Source organism: Psittacula echo (genome assembly GCF_963264785.1).
Source record: "Psittacula echo genome assembly, chromosome: 10".
NCBI lineage: Eukaryota > Metazoa > Chordata > Aves > Psittaciformes > Psittacidae > Psittacula > Psittacula echo.
Window position 1 is genome coordinate 376,287 of NC_137741.1, and position 20,428 is coordinate 396,714.

The 20,428-nt window shown below is 44.1% G+C and overlaps 2 protein-coding genes across 2 annotated transcripts; one reads left to right on the top strand and one right to left on the bottom strand.

The window, feature by feature from the left end:
* Positions 1 to 9,387: 9,387 nt before the first annotated feature.
* LOC308225335 (olfactory receptor 10A2-like) lies at positions 9,388 to 10,664 on the bottom strand (the record flags this gene model as incomplete). The annotated part of the gene is made up of 1 exon (XM_080626116.1): positions 9,388 to 10,664. Exon 1 carries the CDS (start codon positions 10,360 to 10,362, stop codon positions 9,388 to 9,390), a length of 975 nt encoding a protein of 324 aa, XP_080482242.1. The 5' UTR covers positions 10,363 to 10,664.
* Positions 10,665 to 18,940: 8,276 nt separating this feature from the next.
* LOC308225462 (olfactory receptor 12D2-like) lies at positions 18,941 to 19,882 on the top strand (the record flags this gene model as incomplete). The annotated part of the gene is given in 3 exon segments (XM_080626415.1): positions 18,941 to 19,096; positions 19,099 to 19,190; positions 19,192 to 19,882. Coding segments are annotated over 3 exon segments (939 nt in total).
* Between the last annotated feature and the right edge of the window lie 546 nt (positions 19,883 to 20,428).

Consider the following 20,428-nt stretch of genomic DNA (forward strand, 5'->3'; position numbering starts at 1 on the left):
CGTTTTCAGAAACCACACTGCATAGCAAATCCAGTGACAACTCCAGTTCCCTCTGGTGCTGTTTTTGTAAAATTACCTGCATACTCAGATGTGAGGCAAAATACAATAGGTGTAACCAAAATCATGACATACATAAACCTGTTAAAAAAAAAAAAAAAAAAAAAGGCACCCAAACCAAACCCAAATAACACTTTATAACATTATGAAGGTGGGTTTTCAAACTCTTGCTGTTGACTATAAGATACACCAACACAAACAACCCTGGACACATCCCTAGAGACAGGCATACGATGAAGAGACAAACAAACCACTACATGAGCACCATAAGATAAGATCAAAGGTGGCGGTTAGTGATGGCACTTGTCCAAGAATTAAACAGACAAATACTAGGTAGGACAAATTAAGCTCATGTAAAAAAATATTTGATAGTTAGACAAGCAGGCAAGTAAGTATTTGTATAAATGAAGAAGAAGGCAGAACAAAATTTAGCGGATAGTGAGCTGGCCAAGTTATGAAGAACGCAAGTGTCATGCACACACAGACTTTTTTCTTTAAACAAATGAAAAATATAATTATAGAAACATTGGGAATATTTGCCAGATTTCAATTTTAGATAAGCATTTTGAGCAACTTAATTAATGGATGAAAATTCAGGAAAAATGTTGATGTTTGCCAGGTTTGTATTTTTTTTTTATTTCCAAACATTTTCTTTAGCAATACGTCAATACATGTTTTTAAAATAAAATACTAATTTTAAGACATTAAGTGTCTATGAACAAGCTAAACCATTTTGCTTCAGGATGAGTGACAGCAAGTAACCATAGCCAAAATCAAAATGGAGAATGATCTGACTTGTCAAGAACTATCAAGAGGAACAGGTGGATAGACTAGATAACCACTTATGATCATTGCCATGCTGCTTTCTCTAGTCCATAGGAGAGAAATTCTGTGGGCTTGCAAAATATCTAGTTGAAAAATGAGATTCTCATGCTATTTCCAGGAGGTCTGAATTACTTTTTCCTTCCTATGTCCTGATCTCTGCCGTGAGGATGAATATAAGACTCAAAGAATTTGCCTGAAGTGGGAGGAGAATTCAACGGGATGAGTTTAATTTCTTTGTCTTCTTTTGTTTTGAGGGGAAGGCTGTACCAAGCACCAACAACTAGGAGAATTACTGTTTTCTGAAATTCCCAGCATGTTACTTTAGAGGTGTTTTTGCCTCAGAAGGAAGGCCTCCGTGTTCTCCTAAGGAGTAATCTGCACTAAGCTTATCTGTAGGAATATAACTGCAAGCTCAGATCACAGGTATAATATATGAAGGTACAGAAATTATCCTTGAATGTTCTGTTGAAGAAGACTTTTCTGACTTACTTTTTAGCTGCTTACAAGGTAGAAACCTGGTGTCAGCTCAGTACTTGTGATCCACCTATAGCTGGTAGTGAAGAATAAGCATACCTGCAGTTTACCTCCTTTCTTCCTCAGACACGGGTCAAGCACAACATCTTCCTCAAAGAGAATTTAAAGAAAAATTTCTTAGACCTTCACGTAACATATATAGGGAGAAGGAAAATAAGATTTCTGCAGTGAAATCAGTCACCTGAACTCCACTTCTAATCAACAGAAACAGGAACTTGTGGAAGACAGCTGATGGCTCTTTGTTGGCTCCATCAGGATGAAATCAGACAGGATGTAGAAGTACCTGCTGCCTTCCATGTAGAGATTTATATTGGGTGCACTGATGATTAAATTTAATGCAGAAGTTCAAAGTTCCTACAACGTTAAATGCCTCTGCCTCAGAGAGTGATCCCTAGATTCCAGGAGTAGAGCATCACTCACATTTTCTGATGGTTGTGGCTAGCATCCTAACAGGTGCTTGTACTGACACTGCATAGCTCCCAGCAAGTCTTCTCTCGGCCCTGTGTGTCTCAGACATAACACTTCTTTTTTGGAGGGGAGTGTTGCGTTCCAATTCAAACTGCTTGAAATAGGATTAATGGAGGGCTGCAGCTTTTCAGAGTAATGATTTTGTACATACTGTGTTGCTGAGGTTGCTGAGATGGGGCTGAGTGCAGGTGTTAGAAAACAAAGGAGAGATTAAACACTTCTGGAAGACTATTTTGGTGAAAAGAGCCAAACCTTGCCTTCACCCAAGGTTCAAACCTATTATCTATATCCCTGTTACAGACAGCACCTCTGGAAAGTAGTTGCTCACCTTTGGACACTGATCTGTTTTGGTATGCAAGACCGCTGTCCAGGCCCTCCCTGGTCTGAGGTTCAACCAACTGCACAGGACATGGGAAAATTCTAGGCAAGACATGAGACACTGCTGGACATGGTGGTTACCAAAAGCTAGCGAGCTGTGTGAGGGGTGGCTGAGGTTCACAGGTGGTTAAGGAGGTGGGGTGTGAGACATGGCCAAACTTCACAGGTAAGAGAAGGGAGTTTGAGGACCTTTCAGGGTATGGAGTAGGTTGACTGGTAACCACACCAAATGATACTACGTAAATCTGAGGTGATAAGCGTAACAGTTGTAGTAAGAAATATAAAACTTGGGTACGGGTATAACAGAATTGGGGCAAAGAAGGAAAATTTTTAAGGGAAAGTTGGGTTCATTTTGGGTGGAGACAGGGACAGAAAAAGAGCGGTGATGCAGGGTGGAGCAAGCCTGGCAAACAGAAAAGGATGGGGACATAAAGGGACAGGTCAGTAGCCTTCTCTGGCCAAGACTTGTGCCTCATCTCCAAAATGTGGCTCATTGAACTCTGTTCCTAACCCTTTTCTATACTGGTGTTCTGTGTATGACACTGGGTATGTGATCTGCTGGTGAGCTTCAGGTTGGAGCTAGCCTATGGGTAGGAGGAGACCAGCGTTTGGACAGAGCCCCAGTAAGAGATGGTCCAGGATCTGGGCATGGGTCCTGGATGGTGCCTGTGTTGATCTGTATGGAAGGCTGCATGAGTGCTGTGTATGCATGCCTATTCTGGAAATATGGGCTTAGCCTCACCCCTGGCTGCATCTGGGAAATGGGGAAAAGCAGTAGTCTTGCCTTCAGTAAACCGGGAGGACAATTCTCCTTAAAGTTCACTCTATTCATCTTTTCTTAACACTGTCTTCACATGCAATATCTTCACTTTTGGAGGTGTTCATTCCCAGTGACTATAGACGAAACTAATGAGGAGTTGAACAGCTCTGCCGGAAACAACTGATATGTATTGTGACCTAGTCAAGTGGTTTCATCAGGCTGGAGCCACTGCAAGAAAGGTTGATCAGAGGGATAAAGTCACTAGAGAAGCAGTTACATCCATTGGGTCAATAGATGTCATTGTTACCATTATACTAAAAAGTAATCCAGACATCCCAGTGCTCCCTATCAGCGAAGCCAAATCACGCCTTTTGCAAGTGTTGTAAAGCGGAGAGTTTTATTTAGAGTTACGTCATGGTTATTAGGCATTGATGCGGTCAGAACACACCACCAGAAAAATTGCAAAGCGCAGCTACCAACAGAAATGGTTATATCTGCAAGGATCCACGCAGCTATGGCCTTGGGCAAGATGGTAGAGGAGAAAATAACTGTCTAAGGACTAATTTCAGAATTCCTCAATGATGCACCATGAATTCCTTTCATTACTCACTGCTGCTAGAGGTTTAGGAACTTTGGGGCAGGTCCATGTCTTTTCCTGACTGAATGATGTTGCTTCAGCTTCCTCTCTCGGTCAAATCTGTTCCCAGCAGCAAGTGGAAAGCCTGCTGCAAAGTTTCCTTCGTCTATTGGAGACTTCGATGTCTGCATGCCTTGTGCCCTTACAGGGACTCCTCTAGTGTGACCGTGAGGCTGATTCCCACTTCTGCACAGCTAGTGGCTCAGGCAGCCCTTCCAAAGGGTCACTGAGGTGATTAAGGACTTGATTCACCTGTCATACAAGTACAGGCTGGGAGAGCTGGGCTTGGTTAGCCTGTGAAAGGGAAGGCTGAGAGGGCATCTTATCCTTTTCTCTAAATGTATGGGGCAGGAGAACGTACAGGTGGATTAAAGGATAGAGAACCATCCTCTTGCTTTCAGGTAGAAAATCTAGTTCTAAGAGGCTCCTTGTGTTTCCCTTGGTCCACAGAACATAAGCTGCAAGAAAAATGAAGTTGTTTCAATTCTTAGTTACCAGGAACACTATTGCACCCAATTCCGGTAAACTTCAGGTTGCCTCTGCAATGCTGGAGCCTGGACAAGGTAAGTCAGCAGCCCTGCAGGTTGGCTGGGGTACTGATCTCCAAGACATGCAGTCTTGATTGTTCAGTATTTCAAACCAAGTTACAGTGCTTAGCAGAATCTGTTTTCAGGAAAGAGTGCTTTAGAGGAAATAACACTGTGGTATTAGCACAGGCATTGTACATACCAACATCCCCTCTGAAAGGGAGGAATCCCCACACTTGATCAACCAGCACTGGAGAGCTGGAAAAGGTGGAGGATGAAGAGCAAACTGACTTTGAGACATTACATGAAGCACAGGCCTCCTCGCACTGTATCCCAAAATATGCATATCTGGCCTTGTGAAGCACAATGCACACTTTGGTTCCCACCAGGGCATTGTTGATCTTCATCTGTACCCTGCCACAGCAACATGCTTTTCTTGCTAGGTGCAAGCAGCAGCAGCAGGAGGTCCAGCTCTAGGCCAGACCAAAAATCCTTCTCCTCTGGCTCCTGTACCAACATCACAGTGAGGAGCCCAGCCTGCAACCACCTCAGCAGGAGAAATACACTCATCTCAGAAGGGTGTTCTCCAGGACCCCAAGCAGCTGACCCTGTATCAGTATTTCTCACCAGCAACCTTATCTGGGATCCCTGGGAGAGAAACTGGAATGAAGAGAGAGACTGTCCAACAAAACCAGATGTACCATGGTAGACAATGGAAGACCAGAGGCCAGTGGCTTTTCACCCAAGGTTACAGGAACACCACGCTGCCTCTGTGCTGCTCTGATCACAGCAGTCTGTGGTAGCACAATGGAGTTTACAAGGTGAGTGGGTTGGGGACACGGAGGTGTTTGCAGGAGTCTGGAGAGCAGCAGAGGAGGGTTCTGTGCCTTTGAGCACGGCTGGTACAGCAATCAGCAGCATTGCCTGTGAAGCAGCTGCTCTGTGCTTGCTTGCTTCCTTACTGATGGGGAAGCTGAGCAAGCAGCTCTGGAAAAGCAAGGCACCTTGAGCACCATCAGAAGCAAAATTCTAGGTGTGTTGGCCAGGAATTGAACCTGGGTCAACTGCTTGGAAGGCAGCTATGCTCACCACTATACCACCAGCTCTCTCTGTTTAGGGCTTTTCTCTGTCTCCTCTGAGTCACAGACCTGTCTCCCTCCTGCTTCTCAGTGGACTGGCCAGCCTCCTCCTTCCAGCACCCTGCACATACACTTCCTCAACCTGCTAAAAATTGGTGTGTTTCTGCATATGTGACGTGCTGGCTGGGGAACCAACTGCACTAGCCACAGACTTGTGGAGATCAGCATCAAGGACTATCCAGGGTTGGACCACAACACCAGGCAACCTGGGACGGAGTTCCAGACATGGACTCTGTCTCGAACTATGGTATAGTGTAGTGGTTTAAACCCAGCTGGCAACTGAGTACGACGCAGCTGCTCGCTCACACCTCCCCACCCACTCCGGGCAGGATGGGGAGAATTGAAAAAAATGTAAAACCTGTGGATTAAGAAGAGTTTAATAGCTAAAATAAAGTATGATGTAATACTAATAACAATAACGAGGGGAAATAACAAGGGGAGATAATATAAAACAAAAAGGGGGAAAAATATAAAACAATAAACACAAGTGATGCACAATACAAGTGCTCACCGACACAAGCAGTCATGGGTCCCTTCCAGGTAGCTCCCCCCAGTTTATATACTGAGTATGATGTTCTATGGTATGGAATGGTATTCCATAGATATAGATACATAGAAGGTATTCCTTCTATGGTCACTCTTTTCCCTATCTTCAGTGGGATGGCAGGCATAGAAAATAGGATGAGAAAGCTTCCAGGTCAAAATAAATATAGGACCACAGAAAACACTATTGTGGGCAAAACAGACTCAGCATGGGGTGAATTAGCTTTTTGCCAAATGAAATAGATTCACATAGCAAGAAACAAAAGGACAAACATGAAACACCAGCTTTCCTCCCACTTACTCAGGCTGAACTTCACTCCTTCACTCCAGACTCCTCTAACCAAGTGACACAGGGGGGATGCATTTTCCTTCTGCTCTTTCTGAACCTCTTACTTTCTCCTCTCTCTGTCTCACATGTTCTACCCTTTCTGGAATATGTTTTCACAGGGAGGTTACAAATTCGGCTGATGGCACAGCTGTGTCCTGAAATGGGTCTACTGTGGAGATGGAACCACCTGTGTGTGGTGCAGGGCAGCCCCTTAGCTCCTGTCACAGAGACCACCCCGGAGAACACCCTTTGCCCTAAACTACCCAACACCTAGCCACATAGAGCCAATGCAGTGCCCATTGGGAATGGCTCCTTGGCCCTGCTCCTGGCTGAACGCGCTACTGGCCATGGCAGAAAACAGACTAGGACAGAGAAAGCCCCCAGGTGGTTGAGCTAATGACCTTGGTGCTCCCCAGACTAGCACCAGGCTTGTCCTGCTCCACCCCTGGAGCCTGGGTGTCCCTGCTCATGGCTGGGAAGTTGGGATTCAGCTGCCTGATGGGAAGGCAGAAACATCAATGTCCCCAGGACACCCACTGCCTTGTGGGGGGAAGGAGCTGAGGGAGAGCCAGGGCCATGGGTGCGCAGAGAGCAGGAGCGCAGCAGTGTGCGGACACTTGCTGAAGGCTTCAAGGCACTGCATCGTGGTGGTGGTGTCCGCTGCCTCTGGAGTGAGGAAAAAAAAAAGCAATTAGCAGAGGATGGTTTCGATCCATCGACCTCTGGGTTATGGGCCCAGCACGCTTCCGCTGCGCCACTCTGCTCCACCCACAACTTTCACCCAGACCTTCTACAGCCTAGCCTAATGCTCCGCAGCACTGCCAGCACCTGCACTTGTTCTCACACCTCTTTCCCTTCCTCCTGCCTGTGCTCTCCACATAACTGTCCTTTTCCCCGAGCAGTTTGAGCTCTCCATTAACTTTATTTGTACAAAACTTTTCACCTGGCTCGCCCCAAACTCTGTCAGGTGGATCACTTTTGAACTGGGACTCTCTTCTTTTATTTGGTCCCCCTCTGGACCCTCTTCTGGGGCCAGTGTGGTTTGTCTTCCCACTTCTGAGATGTTCGGATCCCATTCTGAGGTCAGTTTCTTGTACCCTCGGGGATAGTTTGCCCCCCAGCCCCGGATTCGTTTAATGCTCTTGGTACAATATAAGTGATCTGGCCTAAGTATATCTGCTGTTATATCGGGTTTGCATGGCAAGGTTTTGATAATGGAAGGGCTACAGGTGTGGCTTCTGTGAGAAGCTGCTGTGGCGCCTACTACATATATGTATATACTACTACAGAAATAGCTACTGTAGCTACTGTGGCCTCTGATGCGAGAAACTACATAGCCATCAAGTAATCATGTGATAGCTTAGATCATCCGGGAAAACTCCACGGTTTTCCTCTGAGAAAGGGTTGTCTCCCTAACACTTTTTTCAGGGCGGAGCTCACCTCCTGATTGCTAAGGGTATATATCAAGGGCTTCAGAGCTGGGGTGACAGCATTGTACATGAGAGACACTTGCACATCCATTCCAGGGGAGCTTACTGAGGAAGGTGGTGCATAATTGAAGAGCACTGGTATGTATAACAGTGCCACAATGATGAAGTGGGAGACACAGGTGGAGAAGGGCTTCCATCTTCCTTCCTGGGACTGGACATTACAGGAGACGAAGGAGCTAATATAGAGATAGGAGAGGACTATGAGAGTGATGGAGACTAGGACAATAGATGTGGTGACAACATTGAGGAGGGTTATGTTGAGGCTGGTACTACCGCAAGCCAAATTCAACAGTGGCTTAATGTCACAGCAGAAGTGAAGGGAATTAATTGATTACTTTCCATCGTCGGGCAATGTCTAACAACTTCCTAGGGTGCAGAGGCTCAGTATGCCAATTTTTTTTTTTTCTTTTTTTTTTGCCAATTAAAATAGATTGGATGGTGAAAAACAAAGATAAAATTAAAACACCTTCTCCCTACCCCTCCTTAATCTTCCCAGGCTCAACTTCACCCCTCCATTCCCCAATCTTCTACCTCCTTCCAGCTCAAGCTGTGTAGGGAATGGCGGAGTTATAGGAAGGATGGGGAATGGAGGGTAGTGCTCTATTCATAACAGTTTTCCTCTGCTGCTCCTTGCTCCTCATGCTTTTCCCATGCTCCAGTGTGGGTCCTCTCTGGGGCCTGCAGTCCTTCAGGATAAACCTGTTCTAGTGTGGGCATCCCATGACCTGCTGTTCCCCACTGCCGAAACCTCTCCATGTATACCAAATGTACAAGGAATTGTATCATTGTCCTTTTGCATTTGTAATAGAAAGCCTTTGTGACTTCTGGTCTAAGAGACAGTGATATAAGTTAGGTATTAATCACACAAATTGGAAGAGAAAATGCTGCTCAGCTATAAGCAATAACAGAATTGGGGTTAAAGTTAGATCAAAATAAGCAGAGAGAAAATAAAAGCAGAAGTCACAGTTTGCTTTCGTGAACGCTCCATCTGTCAAGCCAGCAAACCAATCAGACAGAAAGCATCAGGCTCAAAGAGTTAAGAAATAATCCCCTCCTAGCTTACTTTCAGCCTACATGAGAAGGGAATTAATTAAAACAAAGCTACTGCAGCCAGCTGGCAGTGTTTCAGTTTACCCTTTTAGTTTTGAACTGAGCAAGTTACTTTGAGCTAGTTCGGGAAGGAGATCTTTGTTCCAACAGGAAAAAAAATCAGATGAGGTCTAGACCTGAACCCAATCTCTCACATCAGTAGGAAGGACACATCCTGGAGACACAGCTCATCCCCTCCATTCATAAGGTACTTACTTGTGTCTCAACTCATTATTGAGGGGTTTTTTTCTGTGGGGGGAAATTTCCAGGCTACCACTTCTGCTTTGATGGAGAGGGAAACAACCTTTTTTTTTCCCCAGACAGACTTTATATACTTATGGGGATAAATGTATAATGATGTGGGAGGGTAAGAATTTTATAATCCACTTTAGTGATTATAAAACTCCACTACACTGGGTTTACTTCTTTGTTTGCAAGGCCAGAGTTACAACAACTATAATTTATTCTAATACGTGAGTAAAAAAGGCCAGGTATATCTGGATTTGACAGCAAAGGACTGATAAAATAGCACAGGTATTTCTGAAAGGCTTTCACTTCATTCATAAATTCCATTTAATTTTTTAGCTAGGGAAACGCTTCCGTTCCATGCAGCTACAAGGAATCTATCTCCTGCTTCTTAAGTAACCATTTGTTGATGCATCTCCTCAAGCTTTGCTTGACTTCCTGATTCCTCAAGCTGTAGATGATGGGGTTGAGCATGGGGGTGACAATTGTGTAAGACAGGGAAACCATTTGCTTCATGTTGGATGGGAGGCCAGACTTGGGCCACAGGTGAATGATGCCAGTTGTGCTGTAGAAAAGAGTTACTACCATGAGATGAGCTGCACAGGTGGAAAAGGCTCTCCTCTGGCCCACAGCCAAGGGTATCTGAAGAACAGCATGGATAATGCAAAGGTAAGAGATGGCTATCAGAGAAAAGGGAATCATCACTATTATGACAATAGCAATAAAAATCAGTAGTTCAAACAGGGCTGTGTCTGCACACACCAGCTTTAACACGGGAGAAACATCACAGAAGAAATGGTTGACTGTGTTTCTCCCATAGAAGGGCAGGGTAAATAACCAGGTGGTGAAGCCCAGAGCCACAGGGACACCAGACAGCCAAGACCCAAAAGGCATCTTGAAGCAGCGATCCCTGTTCATCATGGTTGCATAATGCAATGGATGGCATATTGCTACTTGCCGGTCATAAGCCATTGCACCCAAGAGAAAACACTCACAAGTAACAAAAAGAATAACACAGTTGAGCTGCAAGGCACAAGCTGTGAAGGAAATAATTTTCCCCTCCACCAGCAGAATCGCAAGCATCTTGGGGACAATGCTCAGGCTGCAGCAGATCTCTGTCAAGGCAAGATTCCTTAGGAAGTAGTACATGGGCGTGTGTAGGACAGGGTCAATGGCTGCGATCACAACGATTAGAGAGTTCCCTATCAAGATGGCCAGGAACATGGTGGAAATCAGTGTGAAAAATAGGAGCTGCATCTTGCCATGGAAGGCAAACCCCAGAAGTGAGAAGTGAGTAGTGACCATTTGGTTTCCTGTCTTCATGTACTCAACAGGTCCCATCCTAAAAGAGAAAAAAAAAAAAAAACAAACCAAACAATCCTATACTACAAAAAAATTAGTAGCTTGGGACAGACCTGTGGTCTCAGAAATAGCTACAGTAGCAAGTAAAATGGGGTTTAAGCCATGAGGTGAAATTTGGATTGCATATGACAGTGACCACAGTGTAAAAGGTCCCAGCTGGGGAACCTGTACAAGGTCATTTTTAGCAGTCAGAGGCTGCGGGATTCATCTTCTCTAAATTAGGTGAACAGAAGATAGACATACATATTTCAAATAACCATTCTGTGCTTATTTTATGTAGAAAGAAATTAATACCTCCAAAGTGCAGGTCACCTTAGCATAAGAATGGCATCTATGATGAGACAGAAGAATTTCACTTTGGGTGGGCTAGCTGTCTCTCAGTTAACTTTACCATCTAAATATCTCTAGATATCTAAATGTTAGTCAGTCATCTTAGAGTCACTTTATATTTAATGATGAGGAATACAGCACAAGACAGAAACAGTTTCATTCCTTCTAAGATGGATGTCCAAGGATGCCAGGATTGGTGGTATCATTAACAAGGAAGTGAGTATGCAATGACTGAAATTTTGGATAGCTGGAATTATTTGGAATTCATTTAATTCTTGGTGCTCCAAGGTAGGTGATAAGGAGATCCTGTGGCTTTCCACCTACCAGTTTGGCTCAGGCATCAGTGGTCTACCTACGCTATTTTCATTGCTAAACTTGCAAAAGGGCAACCCAAACATAAAAAAGTTTGAGTTAATAAAAGTGCTCATGCACTTATGTTTGTTTCATCAAATCATATAAAATCCATATTCTGAGTTTTCATTTAAGAAAAGCTTTGGGGAGTAAAAAGATTCTCAGCATACAAAGAGCTGGCCATATACAGTGGTTACCAGCATTTACACCTTGCTGCCTATTTCCATGAATTTATCTTCTCATCAGGTGTGCTAACAAAATTATTTGTCAGGAAACTTCTGGGACTGTTGCAGCCAAAATATACTTGGCTGATATTTAAAAGACACACAAACAGAATCAGGGATTTATTTTTTTTTTCTGCCTTTACTGTATCACTAGTAGCAAAAAAGGAGCTTAAGGTTTTGAAGTCTTTGGCTGTCAGGATTTCTAAAAATGCCTTTTTCTTTTCTTTAGCAATGATGAAAGAGAAAAAGAGGAGGTGAGAAAGCATAGGCACTGTGATTTATTTCTTCAACACATTTATCAGCTAAATAGGCAACTGCAGTTGCCAAAGCTTTCTATAGACAATAGAAATAAGTAAGTATACTGTCAGTATAGTGTTTCTCCATCATTAACATCTAAAATAAGATGAATCACTAGTGCCATGGAGATTCCTATTTCTCTCAGATGAGTATTTCAGATGTAAAAATCTGTATTGCTGTTGCCTAAAGGTAGATGGGATAGATTTCTCTTTTATATTGTAACAGCAGCTCCCTGTACCATTAGAAAAATAGACAATGGAAACACACTTATGTTTTTGTTTTGCCTTGGGAACCAACTAAGAATGAGGAACAGAAATTGAAATATTACCTCTTGTTACTTAAACTGGTAGAATTTTCTCCTTCTTTTCAATCGGGGCAGTAAGTCCAAAGACAGAGAGGAGAGAAATTACAAATAGAGAATAAAAAAAGAGGGGGGAAAAAAATATCCCTTTGTTTTCCTCTGGAAGAAGCAGCATCTCCTCTCTGTTTCCAAAGGCTCCTTCAGCTGATGGGTAGAAGTATTTGAATTTTTCTGTGCTCCCAGTAGGATCAGGTCTCCAGGCAGCAACTTTCTAGTATGGTGAAATCATATGTTGAATGATCTTTTTTTATCCATGATCTATATAATTATGCAGTGTATTTTAGGATATATGGGCAGTTTCCTTTCACATGTTCAGATCTGTATGTGTGAAATAAGTAACAGTAATAATAGGATATTATTCCGTCATTCTTTTTCTTACCTAGTTTACTAGTACTATAGAAAAATGGAACATGACATATGCTGGTTTCCCCATAGCAGAAGAGACTTTCAAGAGATCATTAAAAATACTTGAGTAGCAATGGTGTTATGGATATAGAGCATTGTAACATGATAACTTTGGTTGGGGGGGGTTTACTGCTTTTGTCCACTTCATACTGAAAACGGTAGATTTGTTTTGGTAGCTGTCTGACTGGACATCTGAAGCAGTCTCCATGATAGCATGGTGACTCAGTGTAAGACATCATAGGTGAAAAATTAGGTGACGTGAACTCAAGACTGCAGTATTTAACACTTAATCAACTTCAGCAAAGTCTAGGCTTGTATCCTGAAAAAACTAGAAAGACAAGTCAAACACGTGGAACAAGAATAAAGCTGTTGTACCAGTGCATCACAGCTGGGAAACACCACAGAAGAGCCATTAAAATTCTCCTGTTGCTAGAGGTTTGACTTGAGCCCTGACTCCTTGACTGTACTCCGCACAGATTTTATCCTGCTTGTGGTCTCCCATGAGTGACGTGGTTTTCTCGTTTCTTCATGTTTTCTCACTTGTGTGAATGCAAATATCTTTAGCCATGTGCAGGGGCCCGGCTTTGGCTGACTGACAGGCTCCCTCCCCACCGCTCTCTCACTCACCCTCCTCAACAGGGCAGGACAGGGAGAGAAAACAGATGAAACAGCGTATGGGTCAGGGAGATCAATTACCAGTTATCATCACAGGCAAAACAGACTGACTTGGGGGAAATCAGTCAATCGATTAATTTCCCAAAGGAAATTTACTTAAGGAATTGGCTGGATTGTTCCACTCAAAGAGTTGTGGTCAAAGGCTTGATGTTCTAGTGATGACTGGGATTTCTTGGTATTGGTCCCGGAGCTGTTTAACATTTCTGTCAGTGACATGGACATTAGGGTCAAGTGCACGCTAGCCAGATTTGCTGATGACAGCAAGTTTTGAGGTACAGTCGAATTGGCTGGATGTCACACTCAAAGAGTTGTGGTCAACACCTTGATGTTCAAGTGGAGACCAGTGACAAGTGTTGGGGACAATACCAAGCACAAACACAGGCTGGGCAGAGACTGAACTAAGAGCAGCCCTGAGGACAAGGACTTGGGAGTGACTGTTGACAAAAAGCTCACCATGACCCAGCAGTGTGAGCTTCAGCTCAGAAACCAACCATGTCCTGGGCTGCATCACCAGCCATGCCACACTTCTTTTGGGGAACATGCCACTTTGGGGACTGAGTCCGACAGAAGTGTTTCTGACAGGTCAGTGTCTGCAGCTATGTGGCTGGACATACCTATGTTCAGCTCACCCTCTCACAGCTCTCACTTATGATGCTAATGGGCCTGGCAAGGCTTGCTTCTGCCCTAATAAATACACAAGTTATCTTATTTTAACAGTAATCATAACCCTAAAATGAATTTTGCTGTACTCTGGGTCTACATTTCTCTAAGTATAACTTTGTTATTACAGTTTTAACTCCTTTGTCAAAAAAACCCCAAACAAATACCAACCAACAATCCCAAACCTCCAGTTTCCTTTCATATTGAGATGATTTTGGTTTCTTTCACAACAGCTGTGAACAGTTGCATCATCATCCTCCCCTGAGCCCCAAGGGCTCCTAGCCTCTGCTTGCCTGTTTAGAGTGTGGTGACTCTACAGTGTGTGGTGCATGTATGTGCATGCATGTGCGTTGGTGGGGTTTTTCTGATTGTCTACACAGTTATATTCCCTAAAGCATCTGGCTGGCAGTGTGCATGATGAAAGTGCATGAGATAATTAAGAATTATTATTTTTCAAATATTGTGATCTGCCTGAGCATGCAGAGATGCAGTTATGAAAGACAAAACTGAAATGGAATTGAATCTGCCCAGGGATGTCAAAGACAGCAAGGACTTCTGTCAGTACCTAGGTGATAAAAGGCAGACTAGGGTAAATGCATGCACATTTCCAAATGAGTTGGGCGAACTGATGATGCAGGATGTAAAAAAGGTTGATATGCCAAATGTTTCAGGAATCCCAGGTCCTAGAGATCAGTGGGAGAGTCTGTAGCAAGGATGGTATATCCTTGGTGAGGTAAGCTCAGGTCAGGGAATACCAGTAAGTCCATTAACCCTAATATGTAAGTCCATTAACCCTAATGGGATGCTCCCATGAGTGTTGAAGGTTCTGGTCGATGTCTATTCTAGCATCAACCATTCTGTGATACTGTGATCCACCTTCTTTGCAGAAAGAGCAAAGAGGGACATATCTAACTGATGTCCCATCATATACCAAACCAGTCATTTAATTACAGAAAATTATTATGTCAGTGAAGCATGATTTTTTCTTGGTGAAGCTGTGTTCACCATTGGTCATGATCACATTCATGTTCTTCATGTGCCTGGAAAGGGTTCACAGAAGGGAACTGTGGAATCATGAATTCCCCTTTTTTCCCTTTTCAAAGCCAGGAGTGAGATCTGCTTTCCTTCAGTCCTAACGCATCTCTCCCAGTCATCCAAAGATTACTGAGTTGCCTCAATGTGACATCAACCAGCTACTTCAACACTTATGGGAGAATACCTATGATGTTTTGGTCAGCAATAAAAGGCCAGGGAGTGGAGGAGGAAGGGGGCATGTTCATGCTTAAGGTGTTTGTCTTCACAAGCAACAGTCAGGCATGCTGAGCCTCTGCTCCCTAGGAAGTTGTTAGACATTGCCCAACAATGGGAAGTAATCAATTAATTCCCTTTTTGCTTGTCTGTACAGCTTTTGCTGTCCTTATTAAACTGTCATTACCTTGATCCATGCATCTTCTCCCTTTGATTTTGTCCCCACAGGAGAGTGGAGTGGGCAAGAGGTAAGATGCTTATATAGTTGCAGAAAATTTAAGACTAAACTGAGTCACTTGGCATTTTTCAATTAACCCACTTCCTCATACAAACAGTTTTCAACTTTAACTTCTGTGTTACATAAATACTTCGTGCTTGTATAAACATGTCTTCACCTGTAGCTCCAGTTTGTGGTGTTATGCTGGCGTGCAGCCTGCTGTCACCGCACCGTACACTACCTGACACATTGGTTCGCATTTGGACAGTGTGACTTTCTCCCTTGAACATGAACTCTCGCTGAGTAGTCATGGCCCATTAAATAAAGCTAGCAAAGGCAGTGTTGACGTAACTTGTAGAGTGGAAAAATTAGATACCTTTGTAAGGATACGTAGAAGGGCAATGGCCACTCCTTTAGGCATACCTGGTCAAGGACCTCTTTCAGTGTGACATGGCATAATGAGAAACAGAGGAAGCAATGAACAAGAACTTACAGGGATACAAATCTGATAAGGGAGTGTTGTGGTTTAAACCCACCAGGCACAGATGGCCCATGCCAGTACCCGGTCTGTGCCCAAGGGAACTTGTGAATGTGCAATGTCTGTGGGACCAGTGTGTGAGTGTGTGTGTTTGCTAGTGAACATCAAGCTATATCAGATAGGAAGCAGGGAACCCACGAAGCAGACAGGAGGGCCTGGGACCTGGGCATGGATACCAGGTGGACAGAGGGGCCATGTTGGTGGTTGAGGGGTCCACAAACATGCCTATGTTTATGAACCCAGAGTGTATCGCGTGTGTGCCTGCACTACTGAACTTCTACCTCTGTCAGCTGAAGACAGAGGTAAAAGTTCATCCTTGAAGCTGTTAGGGATAACAGGAAGGGCTTCTATAGGTATGTTGCCAAACTAAGACAAACTAGAGATAATGTGTGCCCTCTTCGGAAGGAAACAGGAGAACTGGCTACCCTGGATTTGGAGAACACGGAGGTTCTCAATGACTTCACTGGCAAGTGCTCCTGCCATGCCACTCAAGACTTGGAAGGCAAACACAGGGACTGTGAGAATGAAGACCTTAGGCCCACTGTAGGAGAGGATCAGATCTGAGATCACCTCAGGAACCTGAATGTGCACAAGTCCATGGGACCTGACGAAATCCATCCGCGGGCCCTGAGGGAGACCAGTGGTGACCCTCGGGTGTTGGGACCAATCCTGTTCCACATCTTTGTCAGCGACATGGATGGTGGGATTGATGCACCCTCAGCAAGTTTGCCGATGACACCAAGCTGTGTGGTTCAGTAGATACGCTGGAGGAAAGGGAAGGGATCTAGAGGGACCTTGACACGCTTGAAAGGTGGGCCAATGCCTGGCAGTGCTCAAGGCCAGGTTGGACAGCGCCTTGGGTGACATGGTCTAGTGTGAGGCGTCCCTGCCCATGGCAGGGGGGTTGGAACTGGATGATCTTAAGGTCCTTTCTAACCCAACCCATTCAAAAGGACTCTGTGGATGAAGCGCTCTATGGACAGATAGGAACAGCCTCACGCTCGCAGACCTTTGTCCTCATGGGGGACTTCAACCATTCTGCTATCTGTTGGAGGAACGGTACGGCCCGGCACAAGCTATCCAGGAGGTTTGTTCCTCAATTGTGTGGAAGACAACTTCCTCCTGCAAGTAATAGAGGAGCCGACAAGGAGAAGTGCCATCTTTGACCTTGTGCTCACCAAAAGGGAGGGGCTGATTGGAAATGTGATGCTCCAGGGCAGCCTTGGCTATAGCGATCATGGGATGGTTGAGTTTGAGATCCTCAGGATAGTGAGAAGAGCGTGCAGCAAGCTCACTACCCTGGACTTGAAGAGAGCAGACTTTGGCCTCTTCAGGAACCTGCTTAGTAAGGTTCCATGGGATACAGCCCTAGAGGGGAGGGGGGCCCAAGACTGTTGGTTGATATTCAAGGATCACCTGCTACAAGCTCAGGAGTGTGTCCCAACTAGAAGGAAGTGCTGCAGGAGGGCCAGGAGACCTCCTTGGATGGATAAGGAGCTGCTCAGGAAATTTAGAGGGAAAAAAGAGGCTTATAAAAGGTGGAAGTGAGTACAGGCAGCCTGGGAAGAATACATGGGTGTTGTCTGTTTTTTAATTCTGTTTTGCAGGTGGCTCACCCATGCAGTACATTTAAGGAATACTTTGTTTATTGCTCTGCAACTCACCATTGAATCACAAATCTCATCTCAGAAGACTTGACAAAGCAGCAGGCAATTTACTTCCTGTGTGATGTTGTCGATATTTTGCACATTCTGGACATGACAAAAAGACTTTCCCTCCCCATCTCTAACTAGGTCATGAGAGACTTCTGATACAATTTGCAAAGCTTCCTCCTTGCATCCTACCTGAATAACTACAAGCCCTGGGAACTTGCGGTAGTCCTTCTCATCACACCTGCAGTATTAATCTCTCAGCTAGAAGAATGCCAAGTCAATATGGACAAATAAAAGGAGAACCCAAATTCTGTCTTACAACTCCACAAAATAAGTTGTTCTGTCCTGTGCTTTGCCTTCTGACTCATTATCTGCCCGGGTCTTCCTACAGTGAGAAAATGCTGATTGCTGATGAGGTGAGCTTTGTGCAGAATTATCTTTTTTCACTATGGAATTTCTGTAGTTGGAAAAATAGGCATGCTTCAGCATGCAAAGTCCTTTTTTTTAATTTTTGCATTAGTCTTTAAGCAAGAGTCTTAAAATTAGAATTGTACCTAGACCTCTTCAAACACAGATGTCTGACTAAAATTTTCCTAAGTCTATAATATTATCAAATCTGATGTTTCCACCAGAGCTTGTTCAAAGATCAGACTAAAAGTATTTTCAGAGAATGTGATCAGGTTTTTAGACTGAACACGTATGTGCCTAAATTACCTTAAGGCTACATGCTCATGATCTTTTATTATGAAATCAGTTGAAAAGTTTTCTGCTTGCTTGCTGTTTTCATGATGAAATAATAAGCTAAAGGAGTAAGAGAAAAAGAGTGACAGGGCTGGAGATACAGCATAATGACTTCCAAAAATCATCTATTTTCAATGAAAGTATGTAGTACAATGGAACGGGCAAGAAAGATCATCTACATGTGTTTAACATCTTTACAGGAAACATCTAGGAAGCAATTTTTTTTTTTTTCATTCATTGTATTCATCAGTATGAATCATCATTGCATTGAATGTACAGCAAAAACTACTTGGAGCACCTTCTGGCAGCTGTTGATAAAAACAATGGAAATTGTGCAATTGTTAAAAGCAAAAAACTGTCTGTAAGAGATGCTAACCATTACAAATGTGAAAGTTGAGACTGGCATAATGAAATGGCACAATAGTAGAAAGAAAGCATCAGGACTGATTCACATCATGAGTTAGAAGCTCTAGGATGAGATCAAAGTTTGCAGCAGAAAGTTCCAGTTTAGCAGAATTGAAATACGAATGCATCTGAAGGTGAGCAAACAGCAATGTTTTGCATCTTACATATTCTGCTGTAATGCATAGGTGGAAGTTTTTATATTAATATTTTACCCTCTGTAATATTCTGCCCTCTTCTAGACAGAAAGTAGAAGACTACATTGAAGTTCCTCTGTCCATGTTACTGTCTTGACTTTCAATGCTGCTTTTACGTTTGATTACATGTGCTGTGTTTTGCTCTTGTGTGCATTTGTTTGCATTAAAATAGCACAGAAGCCAGTGAGTTTTGTAATACTGTTACTCTTCACAACCATGGAACCCTGACATTTTGCCTTTGCTTCTTATTGTTCTAGCAATGCTGAACCAAACAGCGGTCAGTGAGTTCATCCTTTTGGGCCTCACCAACGTGCAGGGGCTGCAGCACTTTTTCTTCATCTCTTTTCTGTTGATCTACTTGACCAGTCTTCTGGGAAATGGTGCCGTTTTGACCATGGTGATATCTGAGCCCAGGCTCTAGACAAACCAATGTACTTCTTTCTGGGGAACCTGTCCTACCTGGACATTTTCGGCTTCACAGTCACTGCTCCCAAGATGTTGACAGGCTTTCTCCTTCGGTGCGTGCTTAGCCCAGCTCCACCTCTTCCACTTCCTGGGCAGTACTGAGGCTGTGCTCCTGGCCACCATGGCCTATGACCACTACGTGGCCATTTGCAACCCTTTGCGCTACGTCCTTGTCGTGAGTCCACGGACTTGTCTGCTCCTGGCTCTGGCTAGCTGGTCCACTGGCTTTGTACATGCCACGATGCACTCGGTCATGACCTCTCAACTGAGTTTCTGTGACCGCAACCACATCCATCACTTCTGCTGTGACATTAAGCCACTGTTGAATTTGGCTTGCGGTAGTACCAGCCTCAACATAACCCTCCTCAATGTTGTCACCACATCTATTGTCCTAGTCTCCATCACTCTCATAGTCCTCTCCTATCTCTATATTAGCTCCTTCGTCTCCTGTAATGTCCAGTCCCAGGAAGGAAGATGGAAGCCCTTCTCCACCTGTGTCTCCCACTTCATCATTGTGGCACTGTTATACATACCAGTGCTCTTCAATTATGCACCACCTTCCTCAGTAAGCTCCCCTGGAATGGATGTGCAAGTGTCTCTCATGTACAATGCTGTCACCCCAGCTCTGAAGCCCTTGATATATACCCTTAGCAATCAGGAGGTGAGCTCCGCCCTGAAAAAAGTGTTAGGGAGACAACCCTTTCTCAGAGGAAAACCGTGGAGTTTTCCCGGATGATCTAAGCTATCACATGATTACTTGATAGCTATGTAGTTTCTCGCATCAGAGGCCACAGTAGCTACAGTAGCTATTTCTGTAGTAGTATATACATATATGTAGTAGGCGCCACAGCAGCTTCTCACAGAAGCCACACCTGTAGCCCCTCCATTATCAAAACCTTGCCATGCAAACCCGATATAACAGCAGATATACTTAGGCCAGATCACTTATATTGTACCAAGAGCATTAAACGAATCCGGGGCTGGGGGGCAAACTATCCCCGAGGGTACAAGAAACTGACCTCAGAATGGGATCCGAACATCTCAGAAGTGGGAAGACAAACCACACTGGCCCCAGAAGAGGGTCCAGAGGGGGACCAAATAAAAGAAGAGAGTCCCAGTTCAAAAGTGATCCACCTGACAGAGTTTGGGGCGAGCCAGGTGAAAAGTTTTGTACAAATAAAGTTAATGGAGAGCTCAAACTGCTCGGGGAAAAGGACAGTTATGTGGAGAGCACAGGCAGGAGGAAGGGAAAGAGGTGTGAGAACAAGTGCAGGTGCTGGCA